We start from the raw sequence: 27,398 nt of genomic DNA, 5'->3' as shown, positions 1-27,398 counted from the left end.
AATCTGCCGTGCAGATCAGCGCGAGCCATCTTCCTGCCCTACTGCTGCCGCTGAGGAGCTGCGGGCTGTGGTCGGTGCCGCCGGGCAGCCACAGGGTTTATATTTTATTTACTGACTGTAGTTGTGTTTTGTCGCACAACACCAGCCGCTTCCACAGCGCCGTCCCGACGCCATACCGGGGGTACCCGCACCCACCGCCGCGTACAAGATGGCGGCGCCACCCGCCCCGCCGCCATTCCCGCCGTGCCCCGCGCCCCGCGTCCCCGCCCCGCCGCCCGGGGCATCGCCGCGCTGCGGGGTGGTGGCGGCGGTGTCAGGATGGCGCTGGAGGCGCGGCGGATGGAGGGCGACGTGGAGGACGGCGAGCTCTCCGACTCGGACTCCGACATGCCCGGAGCCGGCTCCCCGGGGGGCCAGCAGCAGGTGAGAGGGCGGCGAGGCGGGCACCGGGCGCGGCCTTCCCGGCCCCGCCGCCTCCCGGTGCGGGTGTGGGTGCAGGCCGTGGCCGGGCCGTTCCGCTGGGGGACGTTTCTGGGGAGCCCCCTCGGGCTCCGTTGGTCCTCGCGGGCTGGGGGAGCTGGACGGAGGGCAGTCCGCCGTGCTCCTGGGGCGTCTGGTCGGGAACAAAAGGCACAAGCCGTCTCGGGCACACGTGGGGGTGGTGGGCAGCAGCTGGTGGCCTGCCTCGGGTGGAGGTTCGGCTGCTCCCCGAAATTCTGGGGAGATGTGGGGTGCTCCGGGTGTCTCTGCGGGTGTGCAGTTGTTAGTGCTCAAGGTATATTCAATAACGTGAAACATAGATATTTTGTAATATAAAATAAGTTGAAGGCCTTTCTTCTCTCTCTGCTTATAGGAAGAGAAGAAATGTTACCATAATTGTGGTGAACGCAGTAACGATTTTTTAACCTCAGATTAAGAGAAATTTAAATCTAAATATCGCAGCACAGTACATAACTTTGTGATAAGAAATCAGCCAGGGGAAACCTGGAATTAGCAATAAGGAAAGTGCTTGTTGTAGAATGGCATGGGCAGCATGGCCAAAATTTCCTTCCAGTTGTGAATAAGAATTCTGGGTTATGTTGCCTGTGGTGTTTCCACAGATTACGCAGAGTTGATTCAATGTTCTAAATTTACCTATCAGATAAATGGGGAATTACTATCTTATGAATATTATAGCAACTGGACTTGTTTGTGGAACATTTTAATATCTTTTGGGTCTTTTGTCTAAGTTAATAAGTGGCTATGGTGAGTCAGTAGCATGTTCTTGCTTTAAAAGAAGAAAAAACTGAAGCACAGGAGGTTCCAGCTGAATATGAGGGAGCACTTCTTTACTGTGAGGGTGGCAGAGCACTGGAACAGGTTGCCCAGAGAGGTTGTGAAGTCTCCTTTTCTGGAGATACTCAAAACTCACCTGGATGCCATCCTGCACAATGTGCTGTAGGTGATCCTGCTTGGCAGGGGAGTTGGACTTGGTGATCTTCAGAGGTCCCTTCCAACCTCAGCCATTCTGTGATTCTGTGAAAACCGAGTTCTTCTCTAGGGTATTACCATCACTAACTGTTCATGTCCTGTCCCGTATGAATCAGAATTAGCACACCCAGTTCACTTCTCAAAGTCTGAGCAGCATCCAACTATTGTGGATTTATAGTTCTTTTTTTCTTTTCCTCCTCGCTAGAGACCCGAGAAGCACTATTGTCATTACAGATCGTTAGTCCAGATCTCTTTCTGGCAGGTCAGACTCCAGAGAAAACATTATTTTCTCTACTGTTACAGAAACTTTCACTAAGTTGATCTGGTGGTTTGCTTTTTTAAAACTACTGTGCGTGTCTGTCATTGTCTGAATTGGGAGTTGTAATAGCTTTGCCAGCCTCTTAATAATCTTACTTAGTGTGATTCAATAAAGGTTATGTTAAGCAGATCAGTGACTCTTGATATGTTTTTTTTTCTGTAGCAACCATGCTGTAGAAGCATTCAAAATAGAGGAGTTTCGTAAGATGCTCGCGTCAACTGTAGTCCATAACATGCTTATAGAAGACTGCCCAAACAGCCACAAATCAAGATTAATAACTGCTAACTAATGAAATTTTTGGCATGACTTGATAGCTCTTTTTCTTTGCAAAAGTAATTGGATTAACAGATATTTATTTCTTCATTCCAGAAATCACGTGGCGGCAGTAATTCAGGCAGACCTTTCCAGAGCAGCATTTCATCCTGTGCACCAAGCGTTCCTTATCGAACAACCAAAAGTGTGGATTCAAGTGATGAAAGCTTTTCTGAATCTGATGATGACAGCTGTCTGTGGAAACGAAAACGACAGAAATGTTTCAGCCTTCCTCCTACTAAGTCTGACCCTTTTCCGCTTAGCCAGAGCCACCAAAAACAGACTGCTCTAGGTGGTAAGAAGGTCAACAATATTTGGGGTGTTGTGCTCCAGGAGCAGAATCAGGATGCAGTGGCTACTGAACTTGGGATTCTAGGAATGGATGGTAGTATTGACAGAAGCAGGCAGTCTGAGACTTACAATTATTTATTGGCTAAAAAGCTGATGAAGGAAGCTCAGCAAAAGGAGGCAGAGACATTAGATAAAGAACTGGATGAATACATGCATGATGACAAGAAAACAGCTCCAGCAGAAGAAGAAAATGGACAAGGCTTTCTCAAACGGAAGCGGCCTGTAAAAGATAGACTGGGTGAAAGACAAGAAATGAAATATAAAGGAAGGTATGAAATAACAGAAGAAGATTCAGACGAAAAAGTGGCGGATGAAATAGCTTATCGGTAAGTTGGGTAATGATGCATCTGCCTTAAATATGGGTGAGATGCTTGATGGAAAAAAAGGCAAAAAAAAAAAAAAAAGCTTTCTGGCTGCTAAACCTGTAATACCAACGTATAAAAAGCATGAGTGCTTTGTGGCTATTTCCAAAGTCCTGAAATTAAAATACAGCATTATAATTGCTGTCTTCTAGAAGCATCCAGTAATGTCCAAATTTTTGTTTCTTTTTTGAAAGGGGTAGGTAGAGGTTGACTGGAATGATGTGTTATTTGACTGCAGTGGCAAGGACAAATACCGTTTCTCACTATTTAGATTTAACAGTAGCTTTTTTAGGAAATACCCTGTACTTAAAAATGTGAATTTGAAGTTAGACACCAATATACGTATGCTGTTTTCACCATGAAAATCTGAGTTATAAATCTTTGAAACTATAGTTGACTTAGATAGTGTAGTGCTTTGGAGAGCACGGCTTCTGAAACAAGTTTCCTTCACATGCATGGAACATCCCTGTCTGCAGAGATGTTTCACTGCTGCTGTAACTAAGGGCTGTGCCAGGGCTAGACACCAGCACTGAAATTAAGCCTTCTCTCTTTTTGTGTTGTGAAACTGTGCTGCAGTTCTGTGCTAATCTATGCCAGCCGGCATTAGGGTTATCAAGCTCCAGCCACGCACAACATTATCAAATTCTTTTCACAGTCCTGCTCTTTACTGACTGTACACTGAGCTGACAGTCTGAGAACTTACCTGTTCAAAATCCTATTGTGTTTTTTTTTTTAAGGGTTAGTTTTCAGGTAAGGTTGTTTCCCCAGTCAGTTTGCTGCTCAGTTTCCTTTAAGCTTGCACTGGCAGGGCTGGACTGATGCAGGGAAATATGGGGGCACATGACAGTAGTGATTTAAGATTGATTTAAGCTGCTGTATTCTTTTCAGCAGTGCAAAGGAACAAAATTGGTAACTAGGAAACAAGTTAAAGGACTTACTGATTTGTATATTGACATCTCAACTGGGTTTGTTGATCATTGTTGATTTCTGACATATGATACTTGGTATTGCCAGATGCTGAAATACAGCAATTAGGCAGTGATTAATGCTGTTATCAGTTCTCAGTATCTTCTCATTTGTGAATCTGAAAACTTGGAACATGTCGCTTTTAACAAACTTTTCTTTGTTCTGTTTAGCTTCATGACAATAAGGGCAGAAGCCCTTTTTTTTTTTTTTTCTAATTATTTATAGGAATAGCTGCACTGAACTATGTCAGTAGAACTGTGCTTATAGGGATGACAGCACCATTATTTAAGCTGTGCTGTGCCATCTGTGCCTGGATTCACACAATGAATGGAAATGAAACAGGTTTTCTGTCAGTCTTGTGCCGTTTTTGCCTCTTAACCTTGCTCGGTCCCTGTTGCTCTGCGTAGCATTAAAGTGCCCAGAAGAAGGTTGTACAGGAGTAGGATGAACACTAGGTGGAGATCTGACTTTTTAGGCTGCCTCTGCTGGTAACAGAAACCTCTGTAAGGAGTCCTGGTTATCTTAAAGTTGCCTGCATCTTTGAGAAACCTTTTCCTCTCTTCCAATAATTCACAATTTAGAATTCAATCCTATAAAAATATAAGAAAGAATTCAATTTCTGATGCCTTATCATTCTTTGAATTCAGATTAAGCACAACATAAAGTGTTGCTGGCTTGGTAAACATTTGCATGGTTAGGACAATTGTAGCATAGTCATGTCACGTAGAGCACTGAGGGCTGGAGATGGTTTTCAAGAAATTTTTGTAGTTGCTGTGATCTGTTGGTCCTTAAAGTTTAAACCTACTGCTTGGGATTGTGCATAATTAGATTTGTCATTTAAAAAAAGAGAATTTAGAGCATGAACCCTTGCTCTTGACAGGTGGTTTTGATTTGTGGGCTTAGGCTTTTTTCCAGTAGGAGTACACATTTTGGCACAGTGAGTTGATGCTGTGTAAAACTTCTTTTATGCAGACTCACAATAGAAAACTTATTAGGATGTGGTTGCTAAAAAAAAAATAAAAAAAGGGAATTTAACTCAGTAGTAATGTGGTATTTTTTTCTGTTGGCATTTGATAGATTAGGTAGATAATTTGATGGGTTTGATCGTAGGTTGGTGAACATCATGTTATTTTATTATGTGGGTTTGTTTCAGTTGCACATGTTAGAGGGTGACTTTTACATTTGCTGTTGTCTCCTTTTACTTGTTGATTTAACTGTTTCTAACTAGCCTAAATGTTACACATTTACTGTAACATCCATCTTTTTTGCTGACTTTGTGCTTGTAACTCTTTTAAAGTTACAGTTTGGTGTAACACTTCGTTTATACTGTAATTTCAGATGTTTAAAAAGGGCTTTACCGTTTCTCATATGATTTAACTTCTCACAATTCAATAGAGGGAAAACAGTGCATTTCTGTTGAAATAATTATTTAAAATGCATACTTTAGAAGTTACTAGCCCTTAGAAACTCGATATTATAAAATTACATTTTAGAAGCCACTGAAACGCATCTAAATGTGTAGAGACAGATTTTAGCACAGTTTCACGTCCCGCGGAATAAGTTGGTGAATATGGAAGTTCTTTGGGTGATTTTACTTGAAATTCTACTGACTGTACGTGTGTGTGTTTGTTTGTTTTCTCTCTCTAAGACTTTGTGAGCCAAAGAAAGATTTAATTGCCCGAGTAGTGAAAATAATTGGAAAGCGAAAAGCCATTGAACTGCTCATGGAAACAGCTGAAGTGGAACAAAATGGTGGACTGTTCATAGTGGTAAGGAGGATGTGATATTGTGGGTTTGAGGGTGGGGAGGATGCTTTTTACTTGCAGAACATTTAAGTAGTACTATTGCATAGCCTTCACATTTGACAGGTTCTCACAGATGCCATGCATTAACCTATGGCCTTCTCTCAGGAAGGAGATCTTTCATTTGAGCCATGAAAGTCACTTAGCAGTAAATAATAATGTAACCACCAGCAGGGTTAGAGGAAACAGTGAGATGAATGAAACTGGAAATTGCCCAACTTTGTGTCCTCAGATCAGTATGTGTTTTACACTGTTAACGTGTGCTACCTGCCTTCTCTGGGGTTGTTTCCCTCACAAACTTAAGAGTAAGGAATTCTAAATCAGGAATAAAAGCTTCAATTTTTGGGCTGTTTTACAGCACTAACCTACTTAGGTTAATCAGCATGCAATCAGAGGTCAACATACTATGTTGAGCATATCTAATACCACGTTTGAAAAGTAACTTTAAAAAGCGAATCTGTTAGCTTTGTTGTAGGACTGTTAGTTTGTGTGCCAGGAGAGCAGAAACAATCACTGATATCTGTTAGAAATTATAGTAAAAATCCTATATGTAATGGATAGGCTGTAAGTTTTTGTGCGTGTTTTTGTTAAATAATGATCTGTAAGGCAAATGAAAAAAAAAAAAATGGAGGAGCAGGAAGAGCCTTGTGTATTGTTTATATTTTTTACATTCAATCATTGCAGGTCAGGGAGAAAGCTTTCTGGCTAGTGAATTCTCTTAAAAGCAGTCTATTGTCTTGAAGGATTTAAGTATTTACAAAGGAGATGAAAGGAGACAACTTCTAGTGGCACAGGCTGCTTGGCTGCAGATCAGAGTATACCATTTGAAAGGCAGATTTAGTATACTGTTTTTCTTGGTTGGGATTTTGTGCGACTAGGATGATAGAAGTATGTGGCATCTGTTGTTTCAAGAACAGATATAAAAATCGAGGCTCCTTGTTAGAACTTTTGGATTGTGTTTGTTATTTAGTAGAAAAGTGTCATTTAATACGGTATTAGGGCATTAGAGTAGCAGCTCAACCTTATATGCTGTGAATCGTAGTTGAAAAATATTCTGATAATTAGTATTTATAATTTATAAAGATTTCAAAGTTGGGTCTGTTCATGCTTCAGTATGATGCATCACACCACTGTTGTTCCACTGAAAACTACTGCATTGTGGGGAGAAACTTACAACTTAGGCAAAAATGCAAAATTCTGCAGATAAATAAATGAGATTCTACATAATTTTATGAAATTAATTTTTGACTTTGTACTATGCTTTTATGTCAGGACTATTTTGAATATCTAACCTAATACATGCATTATTGCAGACAGCTGTGAGAGTAGTTAGAATATATTAGCATTTTATGTCTTCACTACCAAGATCAGAAGCAGAGTGTAGTTGAAAAATTTGGTTTGATGTTCTAAAGCAGATTTTTCTGAAGCCTTACACATTACCTGTCAAAATGTAGCAACCTAGTAGTTGACCTTCTTCTGACTAGAACAGCTGCAAGTGAAAAAGAACCGGGGTCATGGTTATATAACATGTAGCACGGCAGAACTTAACTTTCTGGATTTTGTCTCAGTAGAAAGCATTGTCTTTTGTGCTGTTTTTGTATCAACAAGTTCTTGTTAGGTTTGCTGTTACCACCAATTTACTTTTTCTCTATTAAGAACGGTACCAGGAGGAGAACACCAGGGGGTGTTTATTTAAACCTGCTGAAGAATACACCCAGTGTCAAAGAAGAGCAAATCAAGGTAAAATTGTCAAGAGTACAAGTGATTGTCCAAAGTAAATTTGGGGGGCGGGGTATTCTGCCAGAAATGTTACAGTTGAATCCTCCTCATAACTTCTAGCAAGTTTAATTCTATTATTCCAAAGAAACCAGCTTTTCATATTCAAAATACAAGGAAATAACAATTGATGAAGTACATTCACACAATGCAAAAGGAACAGCTTTTATGTATTGCTAGTCACAAAAACTTGTCAGGGATAATGAGACTGTAGAGTCCGAAGAGTTAAATGCTGTATTTTCTTTACTTTGTATATGCTTTACAGTAATGTTACCTATGGTTATTTTAGTTATTACAGTATTTTTCCCTTTGGACATCTGCCTCATTCTATACTGGTTTAATGGTGTTCTCTTATAAAATACTTCTGTCCTGTACAGCTCCAGCTGTAGCACCAGGCAGTACGGGCCATCACACTGTGATCTGAACCTAGTCTTATCTGCTCTCTGGCGTCATCTGTGGTGCTCACCACCTTAGTTTTGTGAGCTTGTAAATATTACTGCCTTTCCTTTTACAGTATGAAATAGTCTGAGATGGTATTTTTCGTGCTATTAAAACAACTTTGTTTTGAACAGTATTTGCCATTTATTTAAGTTTGTTTAAAGAATGACTCATTTGTTTGTAGGTGGCTGGTGGCTACAGCCCACTCTACATATCATCCCAGTATCTTGCACTGGGAAAGAGGTGAACTAACATAAATATGATTGTCTGTTGTATGTTTAAAAAAAAAAAAATCTTCCACAGCTTACAGTAGTCACAAAAAGATGCGACTTTAATCACTTTACCTCATTTCCAAAAAATAAAACACCTCTTCCACCCCTGCTCTGTGCCCTAGTAATTGTGTGCCTCATTCTTCTCCTGCTAATACTGGCAAGTGTTTAATGAGGCAGCAGTTTTTACTAAATGAACTTGACTGATAGTCCGAGACATCATTTGATACACAGTCCTGTGCAAAAAGTAAGTGTAATACTGTCATCATACAAGTTGTCTTGTATGCAGATCTCTCACAGATTTGTTTGTCCTTAGCGCTTGACTTGCAACTCCTGGGGTGAAAAAAGCATTAATGTTTTCCTTATGCAACTTCCATTTTTCATAAAATGAACAGGAAAAAAAGGCATGTAGTTGTATTTAATTATGTTACATGATCTTTTCCCCCTTAACATAAGGAGGAAACCTGTAAGAGTAATACTTTGTAGGAGTTAAACGCAGGGGTTCACAAAAGTTTGACAGTAATAATCATGATTCCTGGCCTCAAATTTCAGTTCTGGGGGAAAGCATTTAAAGTTGTAATAGCAACTTTTTGTCAGGATTTCTCTACAGGTCACCTTTAAAAATTTTCTTTCAATTTGGCATAAAATATTTTTCTTAGAGTGGCGTATGTTGGAAAAGACCTCTGGAGGTAGGCCCTCTGGTCCAACTGGCCTGCACAAAGCAGGGCCCCACTACAAGAGGTTGCCCAGGACCACATCCATACAGGTTCTGATTGTTTCAGAAATTCAGCCAACTGAAAATTATGCCAATACTCAGTCATCCTTACAGTCAAAAAACATCTGCCAGTGTTCAGGAGGAACCTTCTGTGTTTCAGTTTGTGCCTGTTGCCTCTTGTTCTGGCACTGGGCACCACTGAAAAGAACCTGTCTGATTTCTTCACGCTCTTCCTTCAGGTATTTGTATATATTAATGAGATATGGGACCCCTGGAGCATACTTTTCTCCAGGCTAACATCTTAATGGCCCTTTGTTGGACTCTTTCCAGTATGTTTGTATGGCTCCTGCACTGGGTAGCCCAGACCTGGGCACAACACTCCAGGCGTGGCCTCTCCATCGCTGGGGAAAGGGAAAGGATCACCTCCCTCCATTTGCTGGCCATGTTTGTCTAACGTAGCCCAGGACACGGTTACCTTCTTCGTGGCAAGGGCACATTGCTGGCTCACGTTCAGCTTGGTGTCCATCAGGACCCCTAGGTCCTTTTCTGCCACCCTGTTTTTTTCAGCCAGTTGGCCCCCAGCATGTTCTGGTGCCTGGGGTTCTGCAGGTGCAATATTTTCTTCTTGTTGAACTTCATAAGTCCACTATCAGTCCATTTCTTCAGCCTGTCAAGATCGCTCTGGATGGCTGCATGACCCTCTGGCGTATCAGCCACTCCTCCCAGTTTTGTGTCATCTGCATGTTTGAAATGAAAACTTAAAGCATTACTTACATGGTAGTTTGAAATCACTGAGAAATTATATAATAGAATTATTTATGGGGCATTTTTCTTAATTGCTATCTCTACTCATACTTTGAACAATGTATATATTAGTTATTGTTCAGCAGTATTAGTCATAAAAAGGATTTTACTTCATGTTCTCTTTAGGAAGCACTAGTAAAATGAATATACCAAACTTTTTTTTTTCTTTCAAGGAAATATTCTATCTGGAAAACCAAAAGGAGTATGAAAACAAAAAAGCTGCTAAGAAGAGGAGAATACAAGTTCTAGGAAAGAAGATGAAAAAAGCCATCAAAGGGCTTAACCTGCAAGAATACGATGATGCATCTCGTGAGACTTTTGCTAGTGATACAAATGAGGCTCTGGCTTCCCTGGATGATTTACAGGATGGGCACCATGAAGCAAAGATGGAACCTGAAGATATTATAGAAATTGATAATGCTCATGATTTGGAGATCTTTTAGTTCACAATGATAACGAAGTCCCTATGAAACACATTAAATGAGTGTTTCTTATTATCCCATGACTTCATGTTTTCTAAATTGCAGAAACATGGGAAATATTCGATGGTGAAGAAAGTGACATAATTCTTAGCTAAATTTAACAGCATGAAACATGTTAGTTGTCCTGTTACTTGTTTGCTAAGTCTTCAAAAACTGTTAAGATTTTTCTAGATAACAACTGCATCACTGTGTTTGTCCCTTAGGAACTTTTTTCTAGCCATGTATTAAATTTAGGCATTAAGTCTGTTTTAACCGAATACATCCTACTTAGTCTGCTGAAGCTAACAAAGTTGCCATCAAGTGGGGGATATTCCTAATTACAGTTGGACAGAAACACTAGCATAAAGTCAGTCTTGATGTAAAAGATCCTGTGGTCCTAATATGACAGTGAGTTGACAAGAATAGCGGTGTTTATAGGATTAAGACCTGTAAAAGCAGATTGGCTTGTGAAATTAACTGAATTTTCACAGCTACTGACTTTTTGATAACAACCTTGTAAATAAGTACTGTTGAACAGTGGATGTTGTAAATTTCTGCAGCAGTTCACTCCATTTTATAATAGTGGTTTGAGTTTCCAACTTGTTCTGTCTAAGCTTTTTACATGAATCCACAGACAACTTATACAGATCTTTTTGTTCTGAAACATAAGTGAATTCTTTCTGAGCAGAAATGTAATATGTTTTCCCCCCCAAGGGTCTGTAAGTTCTACGTGCAGGTATGAATATTGCAATTCTTGTCTCCATGCTTTTTCTCGTGCAGTAGAATGAAGCTATGTGCAGCTTGCATAAATTCAGTTTTCCTTTGCCTGAATCTTAAGAAAATAATAGTATGCAAAAGATAATTTTTACTTGATGCAGAAGACTGTTGTGTAGTTCATAAGTTTGAAGGTAACTTTTATGTTGAACATTGCTTTTAATATAATTGAAGAACATTTGCAACACTGATATGTATGATATCTACATACTTGGTCACTAAAATAAGTTGTGTTTTCTGTGAATATACGCTATTTTTCAGTATAAAAATGAAATCAAACTGATCAGTTTGTTCATGTTTGTTTTTTTTGTGGTGGTGTTTTATTTGTTTTGTTTTTTGATTGTTTTTTTAAAGAATTATTGATTATACAGTGCTCTGTTTTGGTGTTTTCAGAAATCAGAATGTGTGCACATGGAAGGGGAATAGCAGTGTCATACTCCTTTTTTATTTTTTTAAAGGATTAATTATTATGGCCCCTTGTCAAAATACATATAACTGGGAATGAGAGAATACCAAGCATGCTTATGAAATTTCCACAGGAATTGTCTGATAGTAACTATTACTCCAGTTTAACATCTCAGTCTCTTTCCTCTGTGGGTTACAAATTGAAGACATACTCAGCATCCTTCAATTTACGCAGGATTGTATTTTCCCAGTTTAGCCCAAAGAGCACAGAGCAGATGAATACCTGAGCACCACAGCTGTAAAGCTGTAATCTTCTTGGCATTTTTCAGAATGAGTGGAAAGAAGCAGGTGCCAAGCAAGCTAGAAGAGAAGAGCCTTAGGGTTCCCTACCCTTGATAGTCAAGTAGCTGAACAGAGGAATTTTTCTTGCACTGCTCTCCCTGCCATGGCAGTCTGCCCCAGCTCTAAATAATTTTCTGTGCTCAGCAGCTGTCTGGCAGTGTTAACACCCCAGTGGGTTTCCTGTAGATAGGTATAAAATCATATACTGGGTAGGCAATATGCCAGTTTGCCTGGCCTCTGAAAAATATTTTCCTTCCTTCCTCCCTGCTATGGTTTTGTCTATTTTTTTCCACCAGTCCGCAAGCAAATGAATCCTCAGCAGAGGATTTCACAGGTAGGAGGAAGGCATAGACCCACTGCAGTTTACTGTGGAAGGCAATCCCATAGAGGACCATGTATATGAAACAAGCTTTCGAGTAACGCTAAGTGTGAGTTCACATCAGCGATTATGTGAGGATTTACACAGATGAAATCATAGCAGATATGAAAGAGGATGTTCATGTATTTGGTATATGACTCTGCTGATATCTACAAGATTATTGTCCAAGAAATTTCTGAGAGTGACATCAACAAGCTCCTCAAATTAGCCTTTGAAAAAGGGGGGAAAGAAAAATACTTTATCCTTTCTGTAGTTGCCAAATCTCTCTGGGGAAACTTGAACCTCCTGGCTGTGAACTAAATCTAATAATACTGCCAAATTGTCTTTGCAGAATTACTTGAGTTGAGGAATAAAAAGATTTTAAATAATTTATTTTTACAAGGAAATGAGTTTAAAAGGGCAATAGCAGAAGATTCTTCCCTAAAGGCATAATTACATGCAACTTCAATACTGCCAAGTATTCAGAAATGATAACAGCTGCTTCAGAAACACTTAAAATAACTAAAAGTAGATCTGTGTGTCTTGACCTTTCAGTTCAAGAGAATGTGGTTATATGTCGACAGCTCAACATGCAATATTATTAACCTTTTAATTGAGAACAACATGCAGGATGATTTAATGAACCCCTTTCAAAAGCCTTTAACCTATCCAGAGTCTGCAAACCACAGTTTACAAGGGAGCAGGTACAGTGGGCCTGAGAAAAGATGTTCACTGCTGTGTATGTAACAGGGGTGGGGAGGATGTTCAAGAGCAATATGTAAGAAAATTTCACTTGTTTGTTCCTGTTCCAGTTGCCTGGCTGTTCCTGCATTGCTTCACATTTATGTCTGTCTCCACCAGCGTGCTATTCGTGCAGCTCTGCAACTGTCCGTCATCCCTCTTTCCAACACAGGCCCAACCACACGTTCGCTCCAGTTGTCTCCCGAGGTGATCAGACTTCAGCTACAGAAAACAGACCCTGGGACATCTTTAAATGTTTCAAAGCAGTCAAGGCAGTTGTTTCTACTCTGTTTATTGTAGAGTGTTTCAAAAGAAGAGTTGGACCTTGACAGAGGTGGCGCTCAGCCTCACTGGGGAATGAGTTTACTCACGCTTAATGGTCAAAAGGAAAAATGTTAAGGGTCACAGGACTAGGAGCTAAGCTGCAGTGCTTGAAGGCTGAGAGAGGTCATTCAGGAAGCCTGGAAGAAACTGGTTTGTTGTTTTTGTTTGTTTCTTTCTTTTTTTTTTTTTTTTTTTTTTTTTTTTAAGTGGAAATTCATACAGGAAGGAGTTAGTTTCAGCAACTCCAGAGCTTTCAGGCTGAAGAGCTGGGAGAGAGACCAAAGTGAGCAGTTGGTTCATGGAAGTAAATTCTCCCCAGGTTCCGGAAAACATACTGAATCAAGACTGAGGAGCATCTAGGAGGAAATCTGCATCTAGTCTGTGGCTAAGCTTCCCCAGAGGAAGAGCAATTGAGGAAACAACATTCTATTGTCTAAAACCTGCTAAGAAGGTGTTTACAGCAGGGCCCAGAGCCAAACTCAGTAAGCCCTGTTTTAAAGTTGCACTGGGGGCTCACTGAAGACCAAACAAGTGTGCTCACCGTGCCTTTGACTTAGCATCAAGTGGAAAATGAAAAAAATATCCAAACGTAACCAAAAAAATGTTAACAAAAAGTGCATGATCTCTTTCCTCCTCTAAGTGTCGCACTTGCCCCAACATTTCCTAGCAAAGCCAAAACGCAGGAACAGCGTTTTCTCAAAAAGTGCTGGCCACGGGGATAAGTTCATGTGGGTAGTATGTGTATGTCAGAGACCAACAGTAATTCTATTTATTTAAAATAATGATAATTTTAAAAGATAACGTATCAGTATTAATTTGTGCTTCCAAGCCAGTTCTTTAAAAGAAGTTTTACCATCTTGTGGTGGTTTCACACTGCTGGCCAGCTAACCGCAACTCAGAGGAAGGCGGGGGGGGCGGGGGGAGTACAATGGAAAGGGCTCAAGGGTTGAGATAAGGACAGGGAGATCACTTAACAATTACTGTCAAGGGAAAAACAGGTTCAGCGTAGGGAGATTAATATATTTTATTGTCTGCTACTAACAGGACAAAGCAGTCAGAACAAAAACTAAAAACACCTTCTCCCTATCCACCCTCTTCCCTCCTCCTGAGTGGTGTGAGGGAATGGGGGCTGCAGTCAATCCCTAATGCTCCAACAGGATGCCGTCCTTCCCGAACTGAGCCTGCGGGGGCTGCCCACAGGCAGCAGCTCTTCAAGACCTGCTCCCACACGGCTCCGTACCACGGGGTCCATCCATCCCCCAGGAGCAAACTGCTCCAGCACGGGTCCCCCACGGGTGGGCGGCAGCTCCCCCCATTTCCCCTGCTCCTGTGTGGGCTCCTCTCCACGGGCTGCAGCTCCGGCCCGGGGCCTGCTCCTGTGGGGGCTCTCCATGGGCTGCAGCCTCCTCCAGGCCACATCCACCTGCTCCAGCGGGGGCTCCTCCACGGGCTGCAGCGTGAAGATCTGCTCCGTGTGGGACCCGTGGGCTGCAGGGGGACAGCCTGCTCCACCAGGGGCCTCTCCCTGCACAGGCCGCAGGGGAACTGCTGCTGCCTGCCTGGAGCACCTCCTGCCCTCCTGCTGCACTGACCTGGGGGGCTGCAGGGATGGTTCTTACTCCTTGCTCTCCCAGCTGCTGCTGCACAGCAGGTTTTTTTTTTTTTCCCTTCCTTCAATCAGCTCTCCCAGAGGCCCACCCAGCGTTGCTCCCTGTCTTGGCACTGGCCAACACCGGGTCCCTTTGGAGCTGTCTGGAGCTGGCTCTGCTCTGACATGGGGCAGCTGCTGGACTCTGCTCACAGAGGCCACCCCTGCAGCTCCCCTGCTACCAAATCCTTGCCAGGTAAACCCAATATACATGTGTGGCTGTAGGGCTGTATTTTGACAATGTGAGTAAAAAAATTGTCTATGTATGTCTATATATGTCTAGTATTTGATTGTTCTTGCTACACACTGTAGTATTTTAGTTTCTTCCTTTCTAATTTAAGTGCAAATTAATGATGTTCACTAAAATTGCATCCTTTTCTGTGTAATCAGGACTTTTATTAGTTTTATTCAACCAAACCGTATGCTTCACAGTATGATAATAGAAAGGATTTAGGACCAACACTTTATAGGTATATAGCAGAGAAGGACAGGAAAGGGATATATCCTGAGACTGGTTGGAATGTCACAAGACGGAAAGTAAAGGCACTTATTTAGACCATGTTTTCCTTCTTCGACTCCTGATTTACCTTGGTATTACAAATAACTACTTGTGTATTTGTGAAAGCACTGGGAATACTCTGTTACCTTTAGTCTGTTATTTACTAATATTCAGTCCATGTTATTATACTAAACAATGCTGCAGTAGAAAAAACATCTAATGTAGAGAAGGAAGGCACATGCTACTTTGGAATTGACATGATCTAGCACTTTTTCCTTTCTTATTTTTTTATTCTCTCCAGTGTGTAACTGTGCAACAATGTTTTGTGTCTTGGAACACAGGCATAGTTTCTTAAACTGTGTAGTATACTACAGTGTCCTGAAAGTCAGAGAGATTTGAAGACAGAAGAACAGTACAAAACATCACAGAGCTGGCTAGAATTCTTCTGAATAAAGATTAAAATGACAGTCTGTGTTCATTGTTTTTAAAGGTACAGTTGGATTGCATGTCATGTTCCTACCTAACAATGTCTCAGGATATTTTCCTTTTTCCCTTTATAAAGGACCTCAGTTAAGTCTATGTCCCATGCTTATGAATGCTTCCTTTACATTGACAACCCCCCCCCTTTTTTTTTTTACTGTAAATTTTTGATGTTTTGTGAATTTTTTCAACCTTTGTGCTTAGCCAGTTAGTTACACAAGAGTTACCAGGGGAGGTGGAAGAATACCAAGTTTTCTGTCATAAAGAATGAAGGAGGTGCTTTCAAGATAAAAAAAATAAAAGTAAGAAAATTAATTAAAAAAAAAAAAAGAGCTAAGAATTTATTATATTTTTAAGTTATCTTGTATTTAGGGTATTGTGAGGCTTGGCAGTTGATTCAAAGTGAAACATGAATTTTGTTCTACACACAAAATTAAAAATAATTTCTAAAAAAGACTTCTTTATTTCCTCCTGGTTGTTTCTACGCACTATATTTCTCTTCCATAATGTTATTAGATATCGTCATACAGAAGAAGAGGTGATGTTTTGCAACAGCATATTTAGTGGAAATCAGAGTCACAAAAAGAAAGCTAGATTCTGAAAAGAAAAACAGGGTAGAAAGCAGTATATTTTGCTTTTTAGGACTCTAGCCCAGATCTCTGGAGAGGTTATCTTGTGGGTTAACCATTGTCTAGCTGTATGCATATTTTCAGAACTAGATAATTTCTTCAAGATGTTGAAGCAATTATTGGCTCAATGCCTGAAAGAATTACTCAGATGTCTTTGAACTTTTTGAACCAGATGAGCAACTATTTGAACCTTCAAGAAAGTTGGAAGAGAAAGGGATTCTTAGAGTTTGCAAATGTAGTTCCAGAAATGCATCAGTTTTATTTTGCAGCCAGCATATCAATATCTTAGCAACTACATTATTGGCATTATACTACTTTCTTTATAAGAACCAACAGGAAGCAAGGTGGTTGTGTGTGTGTGTGTTTTGTTGTTGTTGTTGTTGTTTTTTAAGTCATTGTTGTGTTTTTTTTGTTGTTGTTGTTGTTATTGTTTTTTAAGTCATTGTTATAAAAAGCTGTTTACTTTCCCATTCATAGGCTATTACGACACATAGCAATTTTTATTCATTCAAGATTTCTTTCTAACTCTAAAATATTTTTTATCACTAAGAGAATGTTAACTCAATACTTATGAAGTACTCGTCAGCTCTTTGCAATGTTTCAATAATGCTTCAAGAGAAGTATGCAGTGTTTACTTCTGCAAATGAGTGCAGAATAAGGTAAGAACCTTTTATCGAATCTTGTCCTCTGCTGAACAGAGCAGATTCCATTAAAGTCGGTGTGGATGAGCAGCCATTTATCTCTGGATGGAATTTGGCCCTTTGGCCATTTGGAATTAATACAAAAATCTCTTAAACCGTGAGAAGCTAAGCTTTAGGATTCCAAAAATTCTTCATGTGCCAGGCAGCCGATGATGAATGTAAAACAATTTTACACTGATCCAAATAAAATTATTGCCCAAGAAAAATGAAGAGTACCTGAAACTTAGGAATGTATGACTTAAAAACACTTCCTACTTGTCTAACCTGCTTAGAGAAATTTCTAAATGTAATGTAATTCTAAATGCAATTTCTAATGGGTAAGCAGGGAACTTTGTAGTGTTAGGTGAACAGCTTTTGAATATGACTCAGAGATACATGTACATGCAAAAATGAAACTGATTTGGGGAAATTAATTCAAACGGTGCCTACACATCTGGGATCACTAAGATTGAAATTCCCCATGAGGTACACAAAGATCATGATATTCATAAGTTCAGTCTCTCATTTGGTAAGAGGTAAAATACAGGAAAATGAATGTACAAGCATACTTTTTTTCATATATCATTCCTTGAAAGCTGTTGGTGGTTAAAAAATAAATTAAAAAAAACTTATAAAGAACAAAAAATCCTATATTTGGTCAGTCCTTTGTTAATTTAGCAACTAAGGGGAGTGGTAGATGGCTTCTTCTGGGAACAAAAGGGAGGCCCATAACCTTGGAAATCCCACTCAGAGCCCAATGATCATCAGGAGAAACCAGAACTTTCGAGAGGCAGCAGCTCTTCCTGGGGCACGCTGGGTGCTGGGAGACTGTCCTAGCACACCTGGAAGCAGCACTGCATGGTGATGCATTCCCATCCCATCCCACCCCAGGTATTGCCACCCCTGAGATGGTGATGTCAAGTTGATCCAGAAGAGGTTGAGAGTGATCGATGATCATGCTCATCTACTCCTCTTTATTGCTAACAACTGTTGCCCTACAGGCCTTAGGCACAGCTGCATAAACCTTAGTGCTTACAGCTTCGGATCTGACCTTATGCTTCAGCCAGCACAGCTGTGAGTCAGCGAGCTGCCTGGGCTCAGTCTGGGAGCTCAGCATTGTGGTAGGATGTAGTCCCCAAGAGAGGGGCATACGTGCACATGGACAGGTCAGATTTGTGTTGTTAATTTGCGGTTTGCTTCATCTTTACTAGTCTTACCCCTCATTCATGCTGGGATAATGAGCTGACTTTAATAGAACTTGCTTCCTGCACACTAGAGGCAAAAGCAATGCATGATTTCAGTCACTGAAGCCAAATGGAAATAAGCAATACTTGATTTTCTGCAGTTTACTTTAGACATTCTTGCATCATGTAGTGTGAATGTCAATGAACTGGTGGTTGGCCTCTTCTCACAGGTAACTAGTGATAGGACTGGAGGGGATGTCCTCAAGTCGTGCCAGGGGAGGTTCAGTTTGGAAATTAGGAGACATTTCTTCTCAGAAAGAGCAGTCAGGCACTGGGATGGGTTGCCCAGGGAGGTGGATGAGTCACCGTCCCTGGGGGTGTTCAAGGAAAGGTTGGGCGTGGTGCTTAGGGACATGGTTTAGTGGGTGATACTGGTAGTAGGGTTACAGTTGGACCAGATGATCTTGGAGGTCTTTTCCAGCCTTAATGATTCTACGTTTCTATGAATGAAGGGAAAACAGCAAGAATTGTTATTTTATTTTATGAATATCACTCATCTGTTGTTCCACAAAAGTCAGTTATTAATAAAAATGACAGGGTCAAGTCACTTTTACTGAAGTACAGAGGATATGCACAATAAACTCTGCACCCTAGTATGGGTCCTTCTTAATGAATAGTTTACCCTGTACATATCAGTACAGAGAAAAAAGTGTGTGGTTTTCTAGGAAGTCTCATCAGGAAGAAAGGGCTGGTAAGACAATCCTTATACCCTCTTACTTTCTTCTAGCATGCAAAAAAAAGAATGTCTGTAATGACATTGCTGACAATTTAAAAGGTAAGAACCTGCTTGTAGTTTCTGCACCTAATTAAAAATCTACTTTTATATCCTTCCAGTGTATGAAATATTTGTTACTTCATAGTGAATTCTATGAAAATTCTATGTGAATTCTAGTGAATTCTAAGAAAGCTGGATCACCTATGTACACCTCAATATCATCTTTCTCATCCAATAAACATTGATATGCCCTCATATGTAACAATGGCTATTTATTGCAAGAATTTTTTTTACAGTATGACTCTTTGTGTGCGTGTAGTGGTGAATGTACACAGGGGAGCAATGACTGCTGAAATTTCTACCAAGAATGCACTGGGTCATGGTAATGATTTCAGAGTGGCAGAGCCTAAGTGGGCTCTACTCCCATGCTTTTGGGAAGATTGCCTCCTACCTCTGCTTCCATATGGATAATAAAATCCACTGCAGATGGCTTAGTGCTCCAGTGAGGTACACAACTAATGTGCCACATAGAAACCACAGCTCTGTGAGAATTAAAGGATTTTCTGAACTGCTGAGTTTGACTTTGGTGTTTCAGTAACAGAATTTCTGCATTCCAAGTCCTCTGCTCACGTACGCACATTGTCTTCACCATTCAGATTTCCACATGCAGCAAGACAAAGTCTTCTGCATCACTCTTTCTGCTGGCCTTTATCCACAGGGTTAGAATCTGCATGCAGTCTGAGGTTTTTATTAAAATATAGCTCTACCTATTAATTACAGCTATGAGTAGCATGAAATTAAACAGTACTTCAAGTACCAACCGGTAGAACCTGCTTAGTAGAATCAACATTTGACTTCTAAAGAGTAATGAATAATAAAATAGTAAAATATAGGAATATTTGTGTCTGCATTGATTTCAGGAAGTAGGAAGAAGAATGCCAGAATGAAATATGGCAACAGTGAAAGAAAATGTAGAGGTCATACACCATCATGCCTTACAGCATCTTTTCTATTTAATTTGCAGAGCTGAAAATATTCTATACTCACTTGTAATTACAGCATGTTATTCACAGAGTTCCAGAACTGAAAACTTAATAGACAAAAACACGTTGCAACTTCCTACTGGTGTTTTGGTGAATCTTTTCTTTTGCTCTCTGTTGTGGGTTAATCCAGCAGGCAGCTGGGCACCACATAGTTGTTAGTTCACTCTCCGGCAGTGGAATAAGGGAGAGAACTGAATTTTAATTTTATTTAAAAAAAAAAAAAAAAAGTACAAGAACTTGTGGGTTTAGATAAGGAGAGTTTAACAAGAAAGGAGAAGAACAAACAAACAAACAAACAAACAAAAAATGATACACAATACCATGGTGCCACAGGGTATGGAATATTCCTCTGGTCACAGTTAGGGCCATCTGTCCTGGTGGCATCCCCTCCTGGCTCCTTGTGCACCCCCAGCCTCCTCGCTGGCAGGGCAGCGTGAGATGCTGAAAAATCTTTGTCTCTGTGTAAGTACTGCTCTGAAATAACTAAAACATCAGTATGTCATCAACATTATTTTCATCCTAAATCCAAAACACAGCACCATACCAGCTACTATGAAGGAAATTAACCCTATCTTAGTCACAACAAGGACGTTCTTAAAATATTTTTTTTTGCAATTGGCTACAAGAGTAGTTGTATGGTGTTCTTGGCATCCGTAATCTCTTCTGTCTTGTCATTCAGGGCTACAAGTATCCAGGCTGTGAAAAGACAAACTACGACAGTTTTGAAGATTGCAGTTTTTTCCTCCTCCAATAAAGTGGAAATGATTCCACAGATATAGGTAAAGCAACACTTAAAAATGGAACAGGTTATTACTATCAACTTGAGGAGTCTGGAGCAAGCCTCCCTTTTCTGAATTTTCTTTTCAGAAGCAAAAAGTCATAAAAAACATAAGGAGAGTTTCCATCAGAGAGAGTGTTCTATCAGAGAATATTACACAGCTAAGAAATGATGTTTACTCTGGATTCTGCCAACTGCAATTGTACCAGTGCAAAAAGTCATAATGGACAGAAGTGTACTATTGCCATTGTAGGATATGTGTTTATGTGTCTCAGTGTGCTGTATTTACCTCCCTCAACATGAGATCAGAAACATGTAGTACATCTCTGTACTTCCATGTAGGTTAGAAATATGGGACTTAAGATGAAGTATTGAAAATTATGTTTTCTTGTGGATTTTAAACATGTGATAATCTGAGTACAATACAGTTTTAGTATTATGACTTGCTGTCCTATAATTTAATTTTATTGGACTTATGATTAATGCAATGTCTTAATGGTTGGTGAAAACCACTGGCTCATCAAACCTATGTTCTTCAAGCCTTGTAAGAGAAAAAAACACAGATGGTGATTTTTTCCATATTTTAACTATAACACTATTGCAGTCCAGCTATGAGTAATTAAAGAGTAATTAAATCGAGATTGTATCAACACACTAACCACACAGACAGTAGTAAAGAAAATACTAAAAAAACTGGGTATAATGTTGTGATGTACAAGTGTGACTTTTTTGTTATCCCTTTGGCTGGCTGGATCCTGCTGCTATTGAATATACTGACTTCAACTGGAGCAGATTTGAGTCCTGGGAAAGAAGGAATTTACTATTTGGTTTTACTTTGAGGGAATATCAGGGTGTTATGGGGTTGTTGTTTGCTTGTTTGTTTTTTTCCCCTTTTGGAAAAATGCAAAATGCTTAGGAAGCACACTAATCTTAATTTGCTTTGAAATTGTCCTAACATTTACAGTATCTTCCTCATGCTAGTGCTCCATATTAGAATCCCTTGACATCTGGAGGTAATCACAGTTCCTAACTCTGAAATATAGTACAGTTTTTATAAGACTTCTTTATGAATAACATTATTAAAGAAGATCTCTACAACCTAGACAACAAACTTTAAAATCATAATTATTATCTTGTAATTTATTTTTAAAATGCATAAGGCTTTCTCATGCCTCTAAATCTTCAAATGTATAAAGTGAAAACTGGTATTTCCAATGCCTGTATGGAGGCTGCAACACCCTTAGAACAAACACTGACACTCCTTATCTTCCCAGCCACATAAAAGAAGCTATTGGTATAAAACTAAATATAAAGGCATGTCAACACCTGAAATTTGCTGCAAGTTTATTATATGTTGTGCATTGTCACGCGCAGCAACTACTTTAGGAGCAGACAGGCTCAGTCCATATTGTGGGATTTCAGCGTTTTCAATGAAGCTCTCTAAAAGCATTCTAACCCAGTAACTATCCTAACTACTGTTGTGGAGCCTGGAGCTGTTTCTGATGGAAGCAAAAAAATCTTAATAGTGTGCATCAGTCTGAGCTGCCCTTCTTGTTCCATCCCATCATTAATGTGCACAGGTTGTGGTGTTTGGGTTTTGTTGTGGTTTTTCTGTGACCTAGCACTGTTTTTTTTTTTTTTTTTTTATGTTTGTCTTGTTTTGTTTTGTTTTGTTTTGTTTTGTTTTTTAATGCTCTGCCTGTACAGAGAGGAGCCGGTCTGGTGAGCACTGTGATTCATGGTGTTAAGCTCCTATAGCTTTTCCAGGTGTTTATTCTCTTGAATAAATGAACTCTGACTGGTGAGAGAGCTGCATATGTGAGTGAGCAACAAGCTACTAAAATCCAGTTTTCTGAAATTCAGTACTAAACTTGCTTGGAGATGTGGAACAGATCAACCACATGAGAGCCCACATTAATGCACAGAAACCAGGAAACTCACTATGCCTACTGTCACCTCACAGGTACTAATTTAGAGTTAAAGCAAGTGTTTAATTCTATTTAATTAAGATGTTTAATTTTGCACTAACTCACACTTTCAACATTTTTTTTCCTCTACCACTAAAGGGACAAGAATATTTTAACTAAAACTTTGAGTTGTGATTATTCAGTGGAATTCATAATTAGTCTTTGAAACAAAAATAAACAGTTTTATAAAACTGATGACAAAGTCACAGAAGTTGGCAACAATTAAGGTGTTCTCTTAGCCATTGTCCTTACTAAGTGAATTGGAGTTGTTCTGTCACCAGCTACAGCAAAGTGCTCTCATGTATTAGAATGGTTAATACCTCTCTAATTTTTCAACAAAAAGTTCTTCCCAAAGACTATTATTTCTGTATAAGCATAAGTCTCCTGTGCTAACTGGTATATTACTAAGCAAGGAGTTTCTCTGTAATTTGTTTTATAGCTGTTTGCCTGTGTGGGAATGGGATGTTTCTAGTTTTGCACAGAAGTTTTTAAATTGCCCCTAAAAAACTCTCAGCTTATAGCTCGCGTGGAGCTATATATCATCAGTTCCTGCTTCTCTTTTACCATCTGTAGTTTCTTTCTCTCTGCTCTGGGGTTTTGCAATCACTGTGGGAAGTGACTTTAGCAAGGACTAACAGTAATATCACTACATCTCTCCTACATGTACTTGTATACAGAGGGGGGCGGTGGGTATAGAATATTCCCTGGACGTTATCTAAGCCAAAATCAACCACCACTGTGCATTCCTTCCCCTAAACATGCATCACAGTGTGATTTTCTCTGCCTCGAAAGCTCTAGGATCTGCTTGAGTAAAGAAAAATGAACAGTGGTGGTTTCAGTAATGGATACTGAGGAGCGCTACAACTCTTGCAACATTCTTTTTGCTTCGGTCTTTCCTGCACTGCTGCTTCAGGCTACATTCCCTTCTCCTCCCTTGCCTTCATCAATCTTAGTGTGCCATAAGCATGCAGATACAGCAAGGCCGCATCCCAAATACCTCTATACATGTTATTTCAGCTTCTCCTGGAGGATATATATCCCACAGAACACAAAATAAAGTCTTCAAAAAACTTTCAACGTGATGGCTTCAGCAGAAATGAAAAAATACATATTTGTACCTTAAACAGTAACTTAAAAAATCCCAGAACCTTTATTTTATTTTATTTTATTTTATTTTATTTTATTTTATTTTATTTTATTTTATTTTATTTTATTTTATTTTATTTTATTTTATGTTATTTTATTTTATTTTATTTTTACTTTATATACTTTTTTTTTTTTTTTTTTTTTTTTTTTTTTTTTTTGCATTTCATATATATGCAGGAAATATTGATAGCTCTGTTTGAATCCTGATGAGGTACAGTTTAAAGTTAATAATTTAAAAGTACTTCTTAGGCAAGGCTTTGAGTTAGTTATACATGAGGAAACTTACTAAAAGTAATGTAGTCGTACATGAGTTATTCCAATACAAAGTAGTGATTAGAAACACATGGACCATGCAGACCTTAGAGTTATCTGACTGGCATCACTTTTGCATTATCAAAGCCAAAAAAAACAGGGAGGATTATTACTATTATCCTATCTGCTGATGTGACGAGTCTCCAGATTTTGCTGTCTTTCTAAACATCTGTAGACATACCTATTCCCTGCTTGCCACTTCCTCTCTCCCCTCACCCCCCCAACATTGCAAAGGGAAAATAAAGCAAGATTCTGTTTCAGAGTGTCTGTGTCCCCAATAGTGGTCTCTAGTCAGCACTATATAAGCAAAGGAATTAACATTTTCGTTGACTTTCCAGAATTAAATACTGTAATATTTATGATGTGTATGATATATATATGATGTATATGATATATATGGTAACAGGGGAAAAAAAAAAAAAAAGGAATCTGCTGAAAGGGAGTTTTTTCAGCACTTTAGTGTAAAGTTAATTGTACTCGGGATGAGGTCCTGATACGCTGTGCATACAAGTACAAGTTTATTTTGTGCTCCAAGGTTGTGAAAATGCTTAGTAAAGTTGCACTTACTTGATACTGACTGTAGCTGACAGGAACAACCCTTCTAGATCCCTGCTACATCTAGCAGGACTGTAACTATTTTTTCTGTAACGTTGTTACAGGAAAAATATTGGCATTCAATTTTTGTTGGTTTTGCTTGCTTCTTCAAAGCACAGACTTCAGCATTTACTCAGATGGACTCTTCTGTAGCAGACATTCCCTGAGTGGAAACAAATAGGCAATATTTCACTGATAAATACTCAGACTAAAGTTTCAAGCATTTATCAGTTTCCTGTTTAGAAGAGTGGTATTTGACTCCCTAAAGTAACATTTACCCTTGTAGTACTGACACACTGATGGAATGTATTCACCATGATTCTTGCCCACTTCAAAAGTAAATAAATATGAATGATTATATATATATATTGAAAAATATGCATTTTAACAATACAGTGTCAGGAATGGTAAAAATGGCTTATTTTCCAGGAATGATGGAATCTGTGCTAATCTTCCACAAACTCCCGCAGATTCTAGAAGTTTGTTTATGTAAATTACTTTTATGTAAAAAGTTTAGAAATGCAAACTTTGCTGTTAAATGGTGCGTGTTGGAAAACCGAGACTTTTCTTTTAAAATAAAAGGAAAAAATGCTATATTATCTCAATGAAATCTTTTCCTTGTTTAAGGGAGGGAGGTCTCAATACCGTGTAGTCTGCTGTGTCTGTAAGATATACAGATGCCTGATATATACAATTTATGCTGGCTGTATCAGACTGTGACAGTAGTGGTATTTCAAAGCTGTGTGAAAGTTCTTGTTCAGAGATCAGTTCTAAGAGTTGTAAACCATATCAGAGTAATAAGCTGAAATAGTTTTGAGTCGAGTTGTAAGCGACAAGGGTAAACACGGCATTCCTTTGTTTTGCTTTGCTTTGAGGTAGAGAAGACACTCCTGATTCCCTTGGGCAGCAGTCTGTAGGGATGGGAGTGTCGATGCCCAGTCCTCTGTGGCTGTCTTGTGCCTCTGAGCAGTGACCCCTCTGGCTGATTTAATAATGGCACTTACCGGCTTCTCCACACAAAGGAAGGATACCACACATGTGGTTTCTATCAGGCCCAAGCTGCCAAGAGCAAAGGGGAACAATGTCGATATTCAGTTTCACAAGCAAAGTGTCTGACATCAGCCGAGGCACGGTTTACACGCTTTTCTGTTCTTATTTTCTGTCTCAGCCTAGTGGAACAAGATGAACTCAATCACGTAAATACCAGGAAGAAATCTCAGGTGTAAGCAAATGACAGGGAGCTTTAAATGTTTGAATATGTCCTTTTAATCTGGGAGATGAAATGAAAAACCTCCCATAACTCCTTTGGTAATAACAATATGCTTCACTTCAAGCATAATAACTGCAAATCAAATACGGGGAGAGTCGTAATATACATCTCTAAAACAGAATGAAAGCTCAGTGATTTAAAACACAGTGCTGCGTTAAATCCGTGAAGCAGACATAACCAAAACCAACACTAAACACCTGCAGAGGGCTCAGCTTGTACACCAGTAAAGTATCCCAAATTTTACTTGTCTCTTGTACTGCCTGTGAATACAGATCCTTTCACTCTAGTGCCAGCTGCAGTGTAAAACTACCTTGGGTCATAATCCTACTTTACTGACAATTTTGTGTTGCAGCAGGTGCTATAGAGATGAAATTCCTCTTTTTTTTTTTTTTTTTCCCCATCTGTTTTCACTCTTTCTATCCAGCTTTGCTGTTTTCCAAAGGGCTGGGAAAGAGAGGATTGTGTTAACAGGCAGAAGGAAAAGGAAGAGAGAACAATCTGTATCAACAACAAAGGCATCATGTAGGAAAAAACAGGGACTCCCCACTGTTGCTAAATTACCTGTAGTCATATAAGCCCCTCTGACTGGAATATATTTTTTTCCTTGAGGGGATGTCTCTTAATAGTTGAAATTTGCAAAAATTAATTTGCTAAAGCAAACTGAGCTGGGAATGAATGTTGGGGAATGGACATGCAGTCCCCAGCTTCAGATGGGGCCAACATCATGTCCTGTGGAAAACTACCAGGTTTTTAGCCTCCATTTGTGGCTCATTGTAGAAAGAACCTTGTTAAATGATGTGAGGAAAAGCAAGCAGGAGAAAATCTTAGTGTTTTCCTGCTGACAAGCCCTTTCTACAGGAATTTGTGTGAGAAGAGCCACTGGGTTTTGAAGCAATCTTTTGAATTGTTTGCTGAGTGGTCGTGGTGTAAACCGGTTTACAGACGCACAGCCTAGTTAATCGTGCTCATGAAGGGATGCTGCTGATTTGAAACCATAAAGCAGACTTTCAGCAGGTCCACGGAGTGGAACTGGGCTCTTCCATCTGCTGCGTGCACTTTGTGGCACCGAGGGACCGATCCTCGCCCTGAGGAAGGCGAGCTCAGCCTGCAGTCAGGGGACACGACGCCTCACTCGCAGCGCGCCTTCAGGAGCCAGACCGGCACCGGATAAGGCGCATCCACACGCCACCACCGAAACCTGGCTCAAGCCGGCTCCGCATAATTACATTAATTACATTTCGACTACTGCAACGCCAGGGAGGCGTTGGGAGGAACCGGGGGGGCCAACAAAGGGCGGCGGGGCCGGGCCCCTCAGGAGGGGGGGGAGGGGAGCGGGGAGGTGTCTGACAGTTGCAGCCGGCGGCGGGTTTTGAATCGCGCCTGGCGCGGCGGGAGCGCGGCCCG

General features: G+C 39.9%; 1 protein-coding gene across 1 annotated transcript; it reads left to right on the top strand.

Moving 5' to 3' along the window:
• Positions 1–246: 246 nt before the first annotated feature.
• On the top strand, positions 247–11,102 carry PHAX (phosphorylated adaptor for RNA export). The gene is made up of 5 exons (XM_040541463.1): positions 247–423; positions 2,159–2,778; positions 5,429–5,549; positions 7,239–7,322; positions 9,758–11,102. The coding sequence occupies exons 1-5, from the start codon at positions 319–321 to the stop codon at positions 10,025–10,027; spliced, it is 1,200 nt and encodes a 399-aa protein (XP_040397397.1). The 5' UTR covers positions 247–318; the 3' UTR covers positions 10,028–11,102.
• Positions 11,103–27,398: the final 16,296 nt, after the last annotated feature.

This window comes from Cygnus olor, chromosome Z (genome assembly GCF_009769625.2).
Source record: "Cygnus olor isolate bCygOlo1 chromosome Z, bCygOlo1.pri.v2, whole genome shotgun sequence".
NCBI classification, from domain to species: Eukaryota; Metazoa; Chordata; class Aves; order Anseriformes; family Anatidae; genus Cygnus; species Cygnus olor.
The sequence above is the reverse complement of the archived record's forward strand: the minus strand, read 5'-3'. Positions and strand labels throughout refer to the sequence as shown.